We start from the raw sequence: 17681 nt of genomic DNA, 5'->3' as shown, positions 1-17681 counted from the left end.
CAAGAATACTTCTCACACTCCCTCTTGTGTTCAATTGCAAGGCAACCCTGTCATTGACTTTTGCTACACCTGTGTAGATTCATCTCTAATAAGAGTAGTTATAGAGAACTGAATGGAACAGCTGCCTGCGAATGGTAAAATCAACACTTTCCTTAGTACCAAAAAAGAGGCCCAACCAAATCATGAGACAGTTACATACCACAGGGGATGCTGTGTGGGAACTCTAACACACATGAATGGGGCAGTTAGAAGTCCTTGCACTAAGCTTAAAATCATACCCCAGCTGGTCTACCTAGTTTTGGACAATTTGTAAACAGTTTGTACTGATGACTGAACAGTGTCAAAACAGATGAGTAAGCATTTGACAGACTGGTCACATATATTGTCAAGAGTTTGACATCTGATCCTCAGTAGTGGGATGCAAGTTTCCACCACAAACACACTGTCTTTAGTGCTCATACAGAAAGCTGCAGGTGCCAACCGCATATCACTGTAGTGGACACCAGAAAACAAAGTACAGGGTTATTACAAATTATTGAAGCGATTTCACAGCCCTACAATAGGCATTCACAAATGTTCGATATGTGCCCCTTTAATGATTCAGCAGACATCAAGCCGATAATCAAGTTCCTCCCACACTCGGTGCAGCATGTCCCCATCAATGAGTTCGAAAGCATCGTTGATGCGAGCTCGCAGTTCTGGCACGTTTCTTGGTAGAGGTGGGTTAAACACTGAATCTTTCACATAACCCCACAGAAAGAAATCACGTGGGGTTAAGTCGGGAGAGCGTGGAGGCCATGACATGAATTTCTGATCGTGATCTCCACCACGACCGATCCATAGGTTTTCCAATTTCCTGTTTAAGAAATGCTGAACATCATGATGGAAGTATGGTGGAGCACCATCCTGTTGAAAGATGAAGTCGGCACTGTCGGTCTCCAGTTGTGGCACGAGCCAATTTTCTAGCATGTCCAGATACACGTGTACTGTAACATTTTTTTCGCAGACGAAAAAGGGGCCGTAAACTTTAAACCGTGAGATTGTACAGAACACGTTAACTATTGGTGAATTGCGAATTTGCTGTACGAATGCGTAAGGATTCTCTACCGCCCAGATTCGCACATTGTGTCTGTTCACTTCACCATTAATAAAAAATGTTACTTCATCACTGAAAACAAGTTTCGCACTGAACGCATCCTCTTCCATGAGCTGTTGCAATCGTGCCGAAAATTCAAAGCGTTTGACTGTCATTGGGTGTCAGGGCTTGTAGCAATTTTAAACGGTAAGGCTTCTGATTTAGCCTTTTCCGTAAGATTTTCCAAACTGTCGGCTGTGGTAGGTTTAGCTTCCTGCTTGCTTTATTCATCGACTTTCGTGGGCTACACGTGAAACTTGCCCGCGCGCGTTCAACCGTTTCTTCGCTCACTGCAGGCCAACCCGTTGATTTCCCCTTACAGAGGCATCCAGAAGCTTTAAACTGTGCATACCATCGCCAAATGGAGTTGGCAGTTGGTGGATCTTTGTTGAACTTCGTCCTGAAGTGTTGTTGCACTTATGACTGAGTGATATGAGTGCATTTCAAGCACGAAATACGCTTTCTCGGCTCCTGTCGTCATTTTGTCTCACTGCGCTCAAGCGCTCTGGCGGCAACAACTTGAAGTGCGGCTTCAGCCAAACAAAACTTTATGAGTTGTTCTACGTATCTGTAGTGTGACATGACCATATGTCAATGAATGGAGCTACAGTGAATTTATGAAATCGCTTCAATCATTTGCAATAGCCCTGTACTAATAGTGCTGTTGATCCGTAAAGCAACATATCCACAGTCCAGGTGGGATAAAAATTTGAACTTTGTAAACTCACAGTGGAACCATGCTGCCTGTGCACCAAGAGATACTGCTGAGAAATCAAAGGGTATTAACTTTTCTCATGCAATTTACCTTGAGTTAGCATCCACAGAGTAAACACATTACCTTACTGTCAAATAAGAGGCCTAGGAATTTGCAAGTTTCAACAACTTCAAGTAACTGGTTACCAATTTATATTTCTGGGTGGGAGTGCATAGTTCTGAGTCTACACAAATGCACACCCTGAGTTTTCATAGGAACAAACTAATACTGATGTTTCAAGGTCTGCTGATGTACTTTTGGTATGGGCCCTGAAGTTGACACACTGTAGGTGTGCAATGATGTTTAGTTTTAACACATGCAAAGGTCATCAACATGTTATGATTGTGAGACCACGGGTCCCACTGCAGTCACGATACTGTTGATTGTGATGGCGAAGAGAGTTACACTCAAAAACTGATCCCTGGTTGGTTGGTTTGTGGGATTGAAGGAACCAGACTGCTATGGTCATCGGTCCCTTTTTACAAAACTTCAAACACCCACACAGAATAAAAACGAACAATGGAGATAACAGGCGACACAGGACAAGAAAGACTGACAGAGACCAGACAAAAGGAATTAAAATCACACAGAGTGCGACAGTGGTTGGCCGACCATAGAGCCAAAAAAGGAAAAGCCAACCACCTAGAAACACTCTAAAAAAAAATAAAATAACCCAGTCTAAAATCACAGGCCACAGGCCAGACTCAAAACAAAAAAAAAAAAAAAAATGACAAACACTCAGATTAAGTGATAAAAGCCGCCTGCCCGAATAAAACGCAAAACTAAGCCTGCCATGGGAGTGTCTCTGTTAAAAGGGCAGGGAGCGTATCAGGCAGCACAAATGTATGCCTAAGCACAGCTAAAAGGGGACAGGTCAAAAAAACATGGTCCACCATCAAAGCAGATCCGCAGAGACATAGAGGTGGGTCCTCACGGCACAATAAGCGGCTGTGCGTCATCTGGGTGTGCCCAATGTGCAGCTGGCAGAGGACAACGGACTCCTTGTGAAAGACCCGCAAGGAGGAGCGCCGCGCACCAGTAGGCTCCTTGATGGCCCGAAGATAGTTTGGAGGAGGCAGGGTGCACTATTCTTCACCCCAGGTGTGAAGTACATTCCGCCGCAAAACTGCCCTGAGGTCACACTCCAAAAGCCCACTCAATAAGGCTGGTGCACCTACAGCTTATTTGGCCAGCATGTCAACATGTTCATTGCCTGGGACTCCAACATGACCAGGGGTCCACACAAAGACCACAGAGCGGCCGCAACGGGCAAGAGTATGGAGGGACTCCTGAATAGCCATCACCAGACAAGGGCGAGGGAAACACTGGTCGATAGCTCATAAAACGCTCAGGGAGTCGATATAACAAAGGAATCACCTGAGAATGAGTAGATATACTCTAGGGCACAAGAGATGGCGAGCAGCTCAGCAGTGGAAACTGCTGCAGTCAGCCGGCAGTGAGTTGTCCCCTAGAGTAAGAGCATAACCAACACGAACAGCAACCATTGAACCGTCAGTGTACACAACGCCTGAGCCCTGATACGTGGCAAGGATGGAAAGAAAGTGGCGGCGGAAGCCCTCAGGAGGGACAGAGTCCTTTGGAGCCCTGTGCCAATTCAAGCCGAAGGCCTGGGCGCGGCACACACCAGTGGGGTGTACGCAGAGGGTCCCAGGCAAGAGGTGGAAGAGGGAAAACCCCAAGCCCAGAGAGAAGCTCCGACACGAACTGCAATCTTACAACCCCACCGGGGCCGGCGTTCTGGGAGATGGACGACAGACATAACAGGAGATGATAATTGGGATGCCCAGGAAAGCTAAAAACGTGTGCACTTAAGTGGCCAGTAAACATTGGCACCGTAACCATAGTGGAGGGACACCTGCCTCCACAAGTATGCTGTTCACAGAGCTGGTCAGGAAAGCTCCAGTGGCAAGTCCGATTCCGCTGTGAAGGATGGCGTCCAGCACCCACAATGCAGAACGGGATGCTGAACCATAAGCCAGGCTCCCATAATCCAGATGGGACTGAATTAACACGTGGTAGAGCCGTAAGAGGGTAGACCGGTCGGCACCCCAGCTCAAGCAATGCAGAGCATTAAGATGTCGCCAACACATCTGTTTACGCTGCTGAATATGAGGGAGCCAAGTCAACCAGGCATCAAAAACCACATCCAAAAACAGATGTGTCTCCACCGCAGCAGGAGGTTCGCCGTCAAGATAAAGCCGTGGCTCAGGGTGAACAGTGCATCGCCGACACAAATGCATAACGCAGGTCTTGGCAGCCGAAAACTAGATGCCATGCACTACAACCCAAGACTGCGCCTTGCGGATAGCACCCTGCAGCTGCAATGCCAGTGGAGCTGTAGTACAGGCAGAAGTCGTCAGCATACACAGAAGCTGAGACAGATGTTCCAGCGCTGCAGCGAGCCCATTAACTGCAATTACAAACAGGCAGACACTTAAGACAGATGCCTGCGATACCGTGTTCTCCTGAACTCGGGGGGAGGGGACTTGCACACAGAAGGTACAATGTGACAGAAAATTTCTGTATCAAAATCGGCAGCGGACCCCGAAGAGCCCAACCATGAAGCACAGAGAGGATGTGATGTCGCCATGTCTTATCGTATGCCTTCTGCCTGTCAAAAAATACGACGACGAGGTGCCGACAGCAGGCAAAGGCCATACGGATGGCAGACCTCCAGGCTCACCAGATAATTGGCGGCAGAGTGGCCCTTACGGAGCCACAGGGCAAGCGGCTAGGGCACTTTGGAATTCCCACTCACTGAACGGAACATCTTACGACTCAGGGTGGCGCTTGTGAAATGAAAGGCTCCAACGTTCCAACCGCTCTTTAATGGATTACCCATGGGGTAATTCATGAGGCGAAACTCTGAGCAAAATGTTCTAAGCGGTTGGCAATTGTGTTGGGGTCAGTACAAACAGCTCCATTCATTGAAAGCGCAGTGACACTGACAGGTGTCCGATAGCCATAGTCGCCTAATCTTGGCCCAAACCAGCGATGGAGAGGTATGGAGGCCAATGGTGGAGATTTAACATTCCCAACACTCCTGCCTGTGTTGGCGAATGATGCAGCAGGCCCGCAATCTTTAATCACCTCGGCGATCCCAGGTGACCACCAAGGCACAGTCCTCTGTCGAGGGGACCGAGAAGAACAGGGAATGGCAAATTCTGAGGCAGTAATGATGTGAACCACCACACAAAGGGCGTCATTGAAAAGAGGCTGAATAGTGGCAATGGAGTAGAACAAGTCCCAGTTAGCCCTGTTCATAGGCTATCTGCAAGGACACCCAGAAGTGTGATGTGGCAGTGACAAAGATCGGAAAGTGGTCACTACCACCCAAGTTGTCATGCACACTCCATTGGACAGACGGTAAGAGGCTAGGGCTGCAGATCGAAAGGTTGATGGCTGAGTACGTGCCATGCGCCACACTGAAATGGTGCCTTCACACATCATTTAAAAGGGAAAGGTCAAGCTGTGCCAATACATGCTCAACGGTGCTGCCTCGACCTGTTGCCATTGTTCCACCCCACTGAGGATAATGGGTGTCGAAGTCACCCAGTAACAGAGAAGGTTGCGGCAATTGGGCTATCAGCGCAGCCAGGACACGCTGCGGAACATCACCATCCAGTGGAAGATACAAACTGCACACAGTAACAGCTTGTGGTGTCCACACCCAAACAGTGACAGCCTCTAAAAGTGCTTGTAGATGGACAGACTCACTGTGAAGGAAGTGAATGATGTAGATGCAGATGCCACCATATACCCTTTCTTAAGCTGCCCGGTTCCTATAATAACCCTGATAGCCACGGAGGGTGGGGGTTCGCATTGCCGGAAACAAAGTTTTTTGAAGAGCAATGCAGAGGAAAGGGTGAAGGCTGAGAAGTTGTCTGAGCTCAGCAAGATGGTGGAAGAAACCACTGCAGTTCCACTGGAGGATGACATTGTCCATGGCTGAAAAATGCGTGGAGGGACTGGGGAGCCAGATTACACAGCTGGGTCACTTGCTGCCACCGACTGAGTATCTGTGCGAGTGGCATCCATTGCGTCCGAGGGCCCGGTGAGATCGAGGTCCTCAGCGGACGGAAGAATCTCCACCTCATCCTCAGACGCAGAGCTTGTAGGTAGCGGTGGAGTAGGTGCCACTTCAGGTGTCATGGTCTTAGGGGTCTTCAATTTTGCTTTCTCCCGCTGTTTCTTTGGTTGCCGTTGCTGGTAGGGCTTTTTTGAGTCAGTCTCCGGGACCAAAGAGGATCGTGAAGCTCGACGACCAGCGACCTGTGGCTTCTTCAGCCACTGGTGGGTGTGTGCTGTGCCAGGGGGTAGGAACCTGGGAAGGGAAGGACCCAAGGGATCCCTTCTGAGCGAGAGAAGCCGAAGAAGACTGACGCTTCTCCGGCTTAGAAGTGGGGGCCAGTGTCCCCGTTGGGTGAGGGGTGCTGCTCCCAAGGTAGGTGGTGCAGGAGCGACAGAGAGAAATGGCCCCCACCATCACAGAGGCAGGTGTGGTTCTCTGGCTGAGAGACAACAGTATGTGGTGCAGCTATGGGAACTGTAGCAGGAGTGACAGTGACGGCACAATATGACATCATGCGTACTGGATGAAGGCCCAAATTTCCGCTTAGCCTCAGTGTAGGTCAGTCGATCCAGGGTCTTTTATTCCATTATTTTCCATTCCTTCTGTAGAATCTTACATTCCAACGAGCAAGGGGGAATAGTGCTCTCCACAGTTGACACAGATGGGAGGTGGGGCACATGGAGTATTAGGATGGGATGGACAACCACAATCGCGACATATGAGACTGGAAGCACAGTGGGGAAGACATGGGGGGGGGGGGCGATATGTGGCTTGACATAACAACGGTAGACCATCACCTTGACCTTCTCAGGTATGTGTCACCCTGAAAGTCCAAGATGAAGGCACCGGTAGTAACTTGACGAGCCCTCGGACCCCAGTGGACGCGCCAGACGAAATGGACACCTCATCGCTCTAAGTTGGCGCGCAGCTTGTCATCGGACTGTAAAAGAAGATCTCTGCGAAAAGTAATGCCCTGGACCATATTTAAGCTTTTATGGGGGTGGGGGGGGGATAGTAACAGAAACATCCCCAGCTTCCTACAAGCGAGCAAGGCTCGTGACTGGGCAGAGGATGCTGTTTTTATCAAGACTGACCCGGACCGCATTTTGGACAAGCCCTCCACCTCCCCAAACTTGTCCTCTAAATGGTTGACAAAGAACTGACGCTTCACAGACACAAAGTATTCCCCATCAGCTTTGGTACAGACGAGATACTGGGGTGAATACCTTTGTCATTCATAGCCTTTCGTTCTTCCCATAGTGTGACCAGGGAGGGGAGCGATTTGGAGTCATACATGTTATCTTTAAAGTGAGCCCTCAAATGGTTAGAGACTGCTTGTGGCTGGCAAGAGATGATTTGCTAACTTCATTGCATGTCATCCACCCTGATGCCACCTACTCCGACTAAAGGCCCTCCCCATGAGTGCCACCCAGCCATAGCAAGGGCCACCTGGCAGGATGGCCATTGCAGGGAGTCCCGATGCCCCAGGGAGATGGGCATCTACTCATTGGCATATGTTGGGAGTTAATGGCACAGGCACCCAGTGGAGCGATCCCTGTGTTGTCAGGGGGCTACAACCAGCAAGGTACATGGAGGCCCCATCACAACGGACTGGATAGTGTGCTGGGTATTAGGTGCAATTAAGTACACGGTCGTCGCCTCCGCAAATAGCAACACTGCGCAGTGCATAGTGCAAATTGCACCCAGGAACGCATCTTCGCCCAAGAGATGGAGAATGAGCAGATTAAAGTGTGAGTGGTTTCATATGCCTTCTGCAGATGATATATATATATATATATATATATATATATATATATATATATATATATATATATATATATATATATATATATGTGTGTGTGTGTGTGTGTGTGTGTGTGTGTGTGTGTGGGGGGGGGGGGGGGGGCGCGTGTGTACACCTGTCGTTTTTTCCCCTAAGGGTAGTCTTTCCGCTCCCAGGATTGGAATGACTCCTTACCCTCTCCCTTAAAACCCACATCCTTTCGTCTTTCCCTCTCCTTCCTCAAGAAGCAACCATCGGTTGCGAAAGCTAGTAATTCTGTGTGTGTGTTTGTGTGTTTTGTTCATTGTGCCTGTCTGCCGGCGCTTTCCCGCTTGGTTAAGTCTTAGAATCTTTGGTTTATATATATATATATATATATATATATATATATATATATATATATATATATATATATATATATATATATATATAAAGCAAGGTGGTGTTGGTGATGCTCTAAAGTTTGCACACTGCTGATTCCGGAATGTCTTAAACCCATTTTGAAATTGTGACAAATGCCCTCTGGTTTCCCAGCACGAAACTCAGTTGTTGGCTGATTATTCCTTCAAATAATTTACAGAACCCATTTGTCATAGGTTTCATTGTCAAATAGTCTAAATTTAAGGGTCTCTTCCTGGTTTCAGTATAGGATTAACATTGTTCTTCCTCCATTGTACAATGTGTTACGCTTAATACTGAACTGAGTGTTCACCTGAGCTGTTTCCATTTTCTGCACAATATTTCAATGTCTGACCAGGCTGTCTTCTTCATGTACTGCAAGTTTTGCAAGTATCTGTACTCACTGTCTGACACTGACCAGACCGTGAGCTATTGGTGGTCTCATGTTGCTACTTATAGCAGGTTATATTCCCAATTTTAAATGCGCCCTCTGATGCTCTCATTTTACGGAGTACGCACAGAAACATCATAAAACACAAAATCCTTCACCATTTTCCATGGATGTGATGGTTGGTGACATTTTAATAAATTGAGTGAAAGACCTGAAGTGTTATTTAAATCTAATCCTTGACCACTGTTTATCAGATTATCCAATGTGTCTATTTTGATAGCAACAGTGGATGTGAAGACGACAGTGCAAGTCAGGAATCTCAAACTACTATATATACTGCTGAGAGACCAACAATAGCTCAGAGTCTGATTCCAGGTAACAAGTAAACATAATAGCAAAACTTGCAGTTCCTGAAGAAGATGGCTGGGTCGATTGGGAAATATTGCGCAGAAAATGGAAATGACAGTTCCACTGAACATCCAGAAGGTCACTATTAATCAATCTCACAAAGAAAACATTAGAGAGAACGTGTTACGCTGTCATTACTGAGGCAGTTAAGCATTGATTCAAATGGCTCTGAGCACTATGGGACTCAATTGCTGAGGTCATAAGTCCCCTAGAACTTAGAACTGCTTAAACCTAACTAACCTAAGGACAACACACACATCCATGGCCAAGGCAGGATTCGAACCTGCACCCGTAGTGGTCGCACGGTTCCAGACCGTAGCACCAGAACTGCTCGGCCACCAGCGGCCGGCAGTTAAGCATTTGATTATGGATTCTGAGAGGTGTATGTCTATGTCTATACCTGGCAAACCACTGTGAGGTGCATGGCAGAAGATACATCCCATTGTACCAGTTATTAGAGTTTCTTCTCATTCCATTCATGTATAGAGCACGGAAAGACACACAGACTGCATGAATGCCTCTGTGCGTACAGTAATTATTCTTATCTTTATGATCTCCATGCTAGCGATACATAGGGGTTGCAGCAATTCCTAGAGTAATCATTTAAACCCAGTTCTTTAACTTTGTTAATAGACTGTCTCAGGACAGATTACATCGTCAAGAGTCTTCCAGTTCAGTTCCTTCAGTCTCTCTTGACACTATCCCGCAGATTAAACAAACATGTGACCATTATTTATGCTGCCTTTCTCTGGTTATGTTCAATATCCCCCGTCAGGCCTATCTGGTACGGGTCCCACACACTTTAACAATATTTGAGAACCAGTCACATGGGCAATTTGTAAGTTATCTCCTTTGCAAATTGAGTACTCCTCCTCAGTATTCTACCATTAAACCGAAGACTACCACCTGCTCTCCCTATGACTGAACCTATGTGGTCATTCCATTCCATTTCATTTCATATGCCTACTAAGTGTTACAGCCAGGTATTTTATGTGTTAGCAATGAACTTGTTGGCAAACAAGGCAGTTTAAACTCTGGGCAGATTTAAAATACAGTAAGTTGTTCTCAAGGGCTCCCCTCATGCGTTGTCCTTCCACATGTCCCACAAGTAGCCTTATTAATGGAGTGGGAGGAAGAGTGTGACCTCTGGGATCTGGGATTAGAGGAGGAAAATATGGCCCAACATCACTGCTATGAAATAAATCATTAACTTTTGCAGGTAAAATATTTCCACTAAAGACTAGGACAAAATAAATGGATTCTACTCCACTCTAGGTAATCAAGATTATTTGTTTATAGTGTCACATCCTGATGGAAGATGACATCTTTAATCCTATTGAGCTTGTTACAAGGAGAGATGGTAATTAGTACATCCCTGATTTTGTCACAGACCTGAAGTGCCTGTGATCAGTTAGCATTCAATATTTTGATAAACAAAGATCCATTCCTCGACTTCTCTATTGTATTAACTTCTCTGAACCAATCCCCCATATTTCCACGAAAACAGTTGCTGCACTGTAGCAAAAGGTTCTCCAACAGTTCTTCAGCATACAAAGGACTGGGGTGAACTATCCATCTCTATATCTCCTTGCCTGACTCGTCTCATGGTGTCACCAACAACTGCATCACCACATGGTTCTAAGCCTTTGCATTAAAGCCTTTCTTTCTATCAACTGACACAGCTGTGTCGGCATGGCCACTGATATGAGTGAGTTTGATCAATTTCACTGCCTATCACCTGAACCAATGCCCCTTACTCCAATTGGATACTCCCCCTCTGTGTGCATCACACCGCCACTGCAAAGGCAAAAACAAGGCTAAGGCTACCTGGCATTGTAGTTGTTGCCCGGAGTCCCAGATTGGACAGGCACCTACTCCCTAGCATACATGGGGATGTTACAGCTCTGCCATCAGCTAACTGGAGCAAAGGATCACAGTGTGCAATGGGTAGATTAAGTATCACGTAAGATATCGTTCCTCTAATGGCCCATACTTCTGTAAAATCTATGAAAGTTAAACTCTGAAAGGAGACTACAAGTAATTATGCCAAAAGATTGAAAGAAAGACTGTGAAATGAGCAAAAACTGATGGGTGTTCTAGCAATGGTCCTGTCAAACATAAAAGCTTCGCTAAGTAAGAAGACACCTAGGAATAACCACGGGTCTACACTAGCCCTTGACACTGAAGGGGGTGTTACATGTGGCTGAGAAGCGTGGACAATAATACAAATTAGGAATGCCTTGGACACATGGAAACACAAATTAGTGTGGAAGATATACGGAGCTGTAAGTGATAACAGTGCTTTGTGAATTGGGACTAATGCAGAACTGCATGAACGGGGTGCGTTATATATGCCATCACCCTGTTTATCGAAAAGTGCACTTCTCCCGAGAGTGAGTAGAGTAGGTACTACCTAGCTTTTGCAGCAGCTGCCCTACAATGGGCAAGCAATGCCATTCATGTTACTAACAAGGGGTTGGATGACAGGTTTGTTCGGCATATGCGACACCAATATTGTTTTGAAATCTATGATTTAACAACCAAAACTAATTCATGACAAACTGTATAAGCAGTCCATATTTTTTTTGCTCCGCTCACCTTTCTTGGAGTATGAACCTTGGGTTTCTTGAGCACCTTTCTACGTCTACTTATTGGCACTGTTGGCAGCTTGGCAACAATGTTCTTCTTCACTGGAGTTTTCTTCACAACTTCTGAAAAGAGCATTCGAGGCTTATGACACTGAAGCAAAGCTGCCATTTTCTTCTTATCTGCAACAAAATTGCATCATCAATGTACAAGGTCAATGTAGTTCCTAGAGTACATATACAATGTCATAATGGACTGCTGATTATTTAACGTAACACTCACTCAAAATTATCAACATCTGATGGAATGTACATTTAGACAAGTCTCAATGACAATGTCTATAACTTATTTCTCATTGGGTCTAATGTTAATGACAATCATTCCAGTTCTCTGAGTTTATTTCACTAATGCAAAGTAGCATAATTAATTTTATTCTTTGGTAATGCCACTTATGCAGCTAAAATATTGGATGTCAAATCTCACCATATAGCGGAGATGCTGAGTTGCAGACTCAGCATCTCTGCTATAGTGTCAGTAGCAACTTTCCTTGACATAATTGTTGGATGTCAAATCTGTGATACTTGCTAGTGCCCTAGAATTGCAATTTTGATCTGAGAGTCAAGAAAAGTTTGATGGACATATAACCATATAACTATTACTAGAACATGTAAGCCATGAAAACTACACTAAACAACACTACTAGAAACTTCACATACTAGTTTGGATATCTGGTATTATGAACTGCCATTACCAGTGGCAAGGAAACCTATTTTTTTATATATTTTTTAAATCGTGTTTCAAATTGACAGGCAAGCTTTCAAACTAAAATGAATTTTATTACAACTATTCTCAATCAGAGTTTCTACCTAAATACTGAACTGAGGAGATAATTTACAGCAATAAGTTGCCACCATACAAAATTCATAAGGTGCAACTGCACACACTCAAATCGGCATATATAATCCTTACTACTGTAAAAAAAATTTTCTCAGGAAATTAACAAAAAACAACATACTATACACACCTGGAGTTTTAGGTGATTTAGCTTTTAGCTTATTAGCAGCAATCTCCGAGAGGTCTACATCAGTCAATCTTCGCTTGGCTGCTTTTGCCGACATTGCCCGAAGGGATTTAAGCTTGCGAGGTGTTTTTGATTGCGATATGGGCGTGAAAGAAAGTTTGCTTTTCTTAGGCACAATCATTGAAGCTCTTGCTGACCTAGTGTTTATTTTGTCAGTATTTGCTGAAGGAGTAGAGTTTCTACGGCTGCGAGAAAACAATTCCTGACTTTCACGAATGTGCGCGAGCAGCAGTCCAGCTGATTTTCTTTTGGGTCTTTCAGCCATAGCAGATGCAGACGATTTCTGCAATTCTTTTAGCTGTGCCACTTCTCCATTGGAGGGCATCTGATCTGACGAGAATAAATCTGGAGACTGTACTATGTTTGCTGAAGTACCTTCAGCAGGAACTTTTTGGCTATACCTTTGTGATCTTTTGCCCAACGATTGTACCTGTGAGAAATCTGGAGTCTCCCCTCCAATAAACTTCCCATCTGGTGTAGCATTTGCATATTTAACACTTGAGGAAACTCCTAAGGTTTCCTTCCTATATGACTTTCTTGGTGAAGAAACTGCAACTGTTTCCTCTGCAGTTGGATCCTTTTTTAGAGACGGCACACTGTGAGAGAGTCTTCCAATTTGCACTGATTTTCGCGAGCGAGGGGTGACACTGTAAGATATGCTTGACTTCTTTACACGTGATGTTTTTGACACTGGTGTTCCAACTGAATCTGAAACACTATCACGCATATCCGAGTTAAACGTGCGAGGTGTTTCACAAGCTATTGGTTCTGCACCACCAGATTTTCGTGTATTTGGTGTTACTTTCAGCAGCGATTTTTTAACTGAACTTTTAATACTAGTACGGCGGGAGACATTTACTGAATGCGGAGTCTTGTTATCCAGTACTGCAGACTGATAAGAATCCTGGGCACCAATTTCAACCTGAAAACAACAATATATATTAGAAGTATCTGCAGCAGGAACTTTTTGCTGTTTGTGACGTTTTACAATGCAATGGTTGTACCTGTGAGACACCTGGAGTCTCCCCTCCAATAAACTGCCGATCTGGTGTAGCATTTGCAGATTTAACACTTGACGAAACTTCTAAGGGGTCCTTCCTGTAGGACCTTCTTGGGGAAGAAACTGCAACTGTTTCCTCTGCATTAGGAGTCTTTTTTAGCGATGGCACACTGTGAGAGTGTCTTCCCATTTGCACTGATTTTCGCGATCGAGGGGTGACACTGTAAGATATACTTGATCTCTTTACACGTGATGTTTTTGACACTGGTGTTTCCACCAAATCAGAAACACTGTCACTCATAACAGATGTAACAGTGTGAGGTGTTTCAAAAGAAATTGGTTGTACAGTAGAGGCACCACCAGATTTTCTTACATGTGGTGTTACTTTTAGCAGTGATTTTTTCACTGAACTTGTAACACTGGTACGACGGGAGACATTTACTAAGCGCGGAGTCTTGTCATCTGATACTGCAGACTGATCAGAATCCTGGGGACCAAATTTAACCTGAAATTAACAACAGATGTTAGAACAATTTTAACAAATTTACAAACTGGATGACATCCTGACTTGGTTTTGGAACATATGAGTGACGTTCCTTATTCCCAACAGTAGTGGGCCTTAGCTGATGGCTCTAAGCACTATGGGATGCAAGTGGTTCAAATGGGACTTAACATCAGTCCCCTAGACTTAGAGCTACTTAAACCTAACTAACCTAAGGACATCACACACATCCATGCCCGAGGCAGGATTCGAACCTGCGACCGTAGCAGCAGCGCGATTCCGGACTAAAGCGCCTAGAACCGCTCAGCCACAACGGCTGACGTGGGCCTTAGCCTCTACTTTATTTCACATCATTTGTTTGCTTAAGAAAGAAATCTGGGATATAAACTTGTGCGTGCACTCTGCTATTAGAAGAATATCTGCAATATATAGGTTGAAAGTAAATGATGCAAGTAGATTCCTGTGGAATTCAATTCTTCAATTCTTCTTTATCCAGGATAACTTTTGAACTACTTATCACACAGGATATTATTTAAGAGCTGACAGAGTTTGAGAGCATCATTCATAGATGGAACCACAAACAAGGGTGGTAGAGTTTAGACTCTTGCTGTGCGCCTGGCATCACACACTGTCCTACAACCAGTAAGTGTTCAGTAGTGTTCTTAGCACACTGCTGTGAAAGTCAGTCAGTGTGAGAAACTTGATCATAGCGAAGTATTTAGTGAATTTTTATTCAATTTGTTACGAGTTTTAATGGCTGCCGGTGGTAAGCAAGAGACAATCTGCAGAAAACTCTCTTCAACTGCGAAGCCCCTCTATGCACATAACCGAACTGGCACTTTGAAATGGCAACACTGCAAATAGTGCAAATGGCTCTAAGCACTATGGGATTTAACATCTGAGGTCATCAGTCCCCTAGACTTAGAAACTACTTAAACATATCTAATCTAAGGACATCACACACATCCATGCCCGAGGCAGGATTCGAACCTGCGACTGAAGCACCTACAACAGCTCAGCCAAAATGGCATAAACACTACAAACCCTGTCCATGCTTCGACCTGCATGCTGACCACTGCCATTTGTGAATCTGACTGTAGTAATTTTAGGAGACCCTCTTTCCACAGAATACTGGAAGCTGCAGCAGAAACACGAGCACTAAGTACATTCTCAAATCTCTTTAGTACTGTGTTGATGGCAATGTGATAGGGGATTTTACTACTGTGGCAGAGGTGCACGAGTAAAGATCTTTCACCATACTATAATTGAGCACTCAAAAATTTAATAATAGCTATGACAGACTTCAATAAAATACCAGAATGCACAATACATTAACTGAACTAATTTGAAACCTAGCAATAACTACATTTGATATAAAAAAAAGCCATATTCCTCCATTGCTGAATCACATCGTGCTGCACAAATAAGAGAAAAATTGTAAAGACATGACAACACTCCCCTGACCCAACATCAGACACATTCAGACTGAAACCATTAATACTAATATCAGGCACAACGCAGTCCACAAAACTACTTTCCCCATTAAACAATATACAACTTAAACAATAGAATGCACAATATTCTGTGAAGGATGGTCACTACTCACCATATAATGGAGATGCTGAGTTGCAGATAGGCACAACAAAGAGACTGCCAGAAAGCGAGGTTTTGGCCAATACAACCTTCATTGAAAAGAGACAAAACACACGTACAAAACCAGTCTCTGACCGCTGAGGCCAGGCTGTGAGCGGGCCAGTTATGAAGGCCTTGTTGGCTGAAAACTCACCTTCTGTCTTTTTCTTGAGCCTATCTGTGACTCAGCATCTCTGCAACATGGTGAATAGTAACTATACTTTTCATAAGATTCTTAAAATACAACTTAACAGTAACAACAATTAATACACATAAATAGTTCAATAAATACCACAGAAGTACTCCGCCTTCCTTCCAGCGTCTTAGCAGGATGCCGGGTGCGATTTGACAAGCTGTTCCCTACTGACCTACGTAGTACCCACGTCCTAAGAGAGTGTGATGTTTCCTATAAATTAAGAAGCACATAGTTACTACTAAGAAACTAAAAATATACTGTCTCATTAAACTTAATAGTGAGAAGTAATTAACATAGAATCCATTTATTACAAAAACAACAACAACAAAGCATAAAGAAATGCTGCAAGTGTAAAGAAGCATGGGCACAATAAATGGAACAACAATTTTTATACAGTAAAACTTCAAGGCAGAACGCGTGTAATTTGGAAATCTGCCCAAACTGTAAAAGTATACACCTTTACATGCCTTTTTTGTTTGTATAAAGCAAAATACGTCTAATGGGGCCACAGAATACAAATTTTGAGACTTAATTAATAATTTATTGTATAATGTGGAAAAGAGCTTATACTGTAGTATAATATACATTAGCTATTAACAACTATCAGGATGCTACTTTTAACACAAACTGTACAGCCCTAACAATGCCATTAAGCGGTGCAAAACTAAAGTTTGGTGCAGCACTGTGCTGTGGGTGTGGGTTTGGCCATCAAACTGCGGTGCTCTGTGCAACACCAAAAAGCTTGGGTGCAGTGTCAATAAATCAAAGAAAAAGGTTGATGACTGCGTTTTTTGTCTTCCATTATTATCGAAGACATGGGTGAACACTAACATTGCTGCGCACCTACAAATACTCTGCTGCAATCTGTGCAGTGGAAAGGTGGGTGGTAAGTTAAACAATAGTTTTGCCTGGCCAAGTCAAGTATTTCAAAGAAATGCATTACTTTCTGCTACTTCCGGTTGACTAGTAGGTGCTTTAAGTTAAAAAGCGTGATTACAAACAACAACTGTATGTTGCTAACACTTATCGAAGAGCCAAAGGTAATGAAGGAGAGTGACGAAGACAAATTCTCTGAGCACAAATGAAGTTGCATTTTAAATGCTCTAAAACACACAAATTCTTACTCGATCCAGCACTACATAGCCTTCTACCCCACCAACAAACCCACAGTCTTACTTCTCTCCTTTACTGCCTCCCTCTAGATGCCCTACCCCGTCCCCATCTCGTCCCCATATGCTCCCACAAGCAGCATTTCACCATCCCCCACCCCTACCCTGCCCCCAACACCACCTTACTCCCACAGCTCAATATATATAAAACACACACAAACACTTCCTGATGAGGCAACCTTGGGTTGCAAAAGCTTCCTCAACCTCCGCTAATTTCAAGTTGCCGCCGCTCGTACCTCATCTGTCATTCAAAGTCTCTGCCTCTGTACTTCCGCATTGACTGACATCTCTGTCCAACCTCTTTGCATTTAGTGTGTGTGTGTGTGTGTGTGTGTGTGTGTGTGTGTGTGTGTGTGTGTGTGTGTGTGTGTGTATAAAGATTGTCTTGAGTTTCACCCAAAACTTAATGCAGACACATTGCTCCTCTAATTATGTTATCTCTAAATTCGCAAGCTGTACAACATCCTACTCAATACAGCGTTGAACAATAACTAACAGACATACAACAATGAAATCCCCGCAGTTACAAATTAAAAACTGTGCGTGCATGGA

The 17681-nt window shown here is 44.3% G+C and overlaps 1 protein-coding gene across 5 annotated transcripts in view; it reads right to left on the bottom strand.

The window, feature by feature from the left end:
* Window positions 1–17681, bottom strand: part of LOC126356140 (proliferation marker protein Ki-67-like) — an 80177-nt gene that overhangs the window by 25667 nt on the left and 36829 nt on the right. For all 5 annotated transcript variants that reach the window (XM_050006852.1, XM_050006853.1, XM_050006854.1 and 2 more), the window contains exons 5-8: window positions 16057–16170; window positions 13635–14135; window positions 12574–13552; window positions 11562–11731 (exon numbers count right to left, since the gene is read on the bottom strand). In XM_050006852.1, the coding sequence (XP_049862809.1) occupies window positions 11562–11731; window positions 12574–13552; window positions 13635–14135; window positions 16057–16170 (1764 nt within the window). The remainder of the gene's footprint in view (window positions 1–11561; window positions 11732–12573; window positions 13553–13634; window positions 14136–16056; window positions 16171–17681) is intronic.

The sequence above is a fragment of the Schistocerca gregaria genome, chromosome 3, assembly GCF_023897955.1.
Source record: "Schistocerca gregaria isolate iqSchGreg1 chromosome 3, iqSchGreg1.2, whole genome shotgun sequence".
NCBI lineage: Eukaryota > Metazoa > Arthropoda > Insecta > Orthoptera > Acrididae > Schistocerca > Schistocerca gregaria.
Note: the sequence above shows the minus strand (reverse complement) of the source record. Positions and strands in the feature narration are given on the sequence as shown.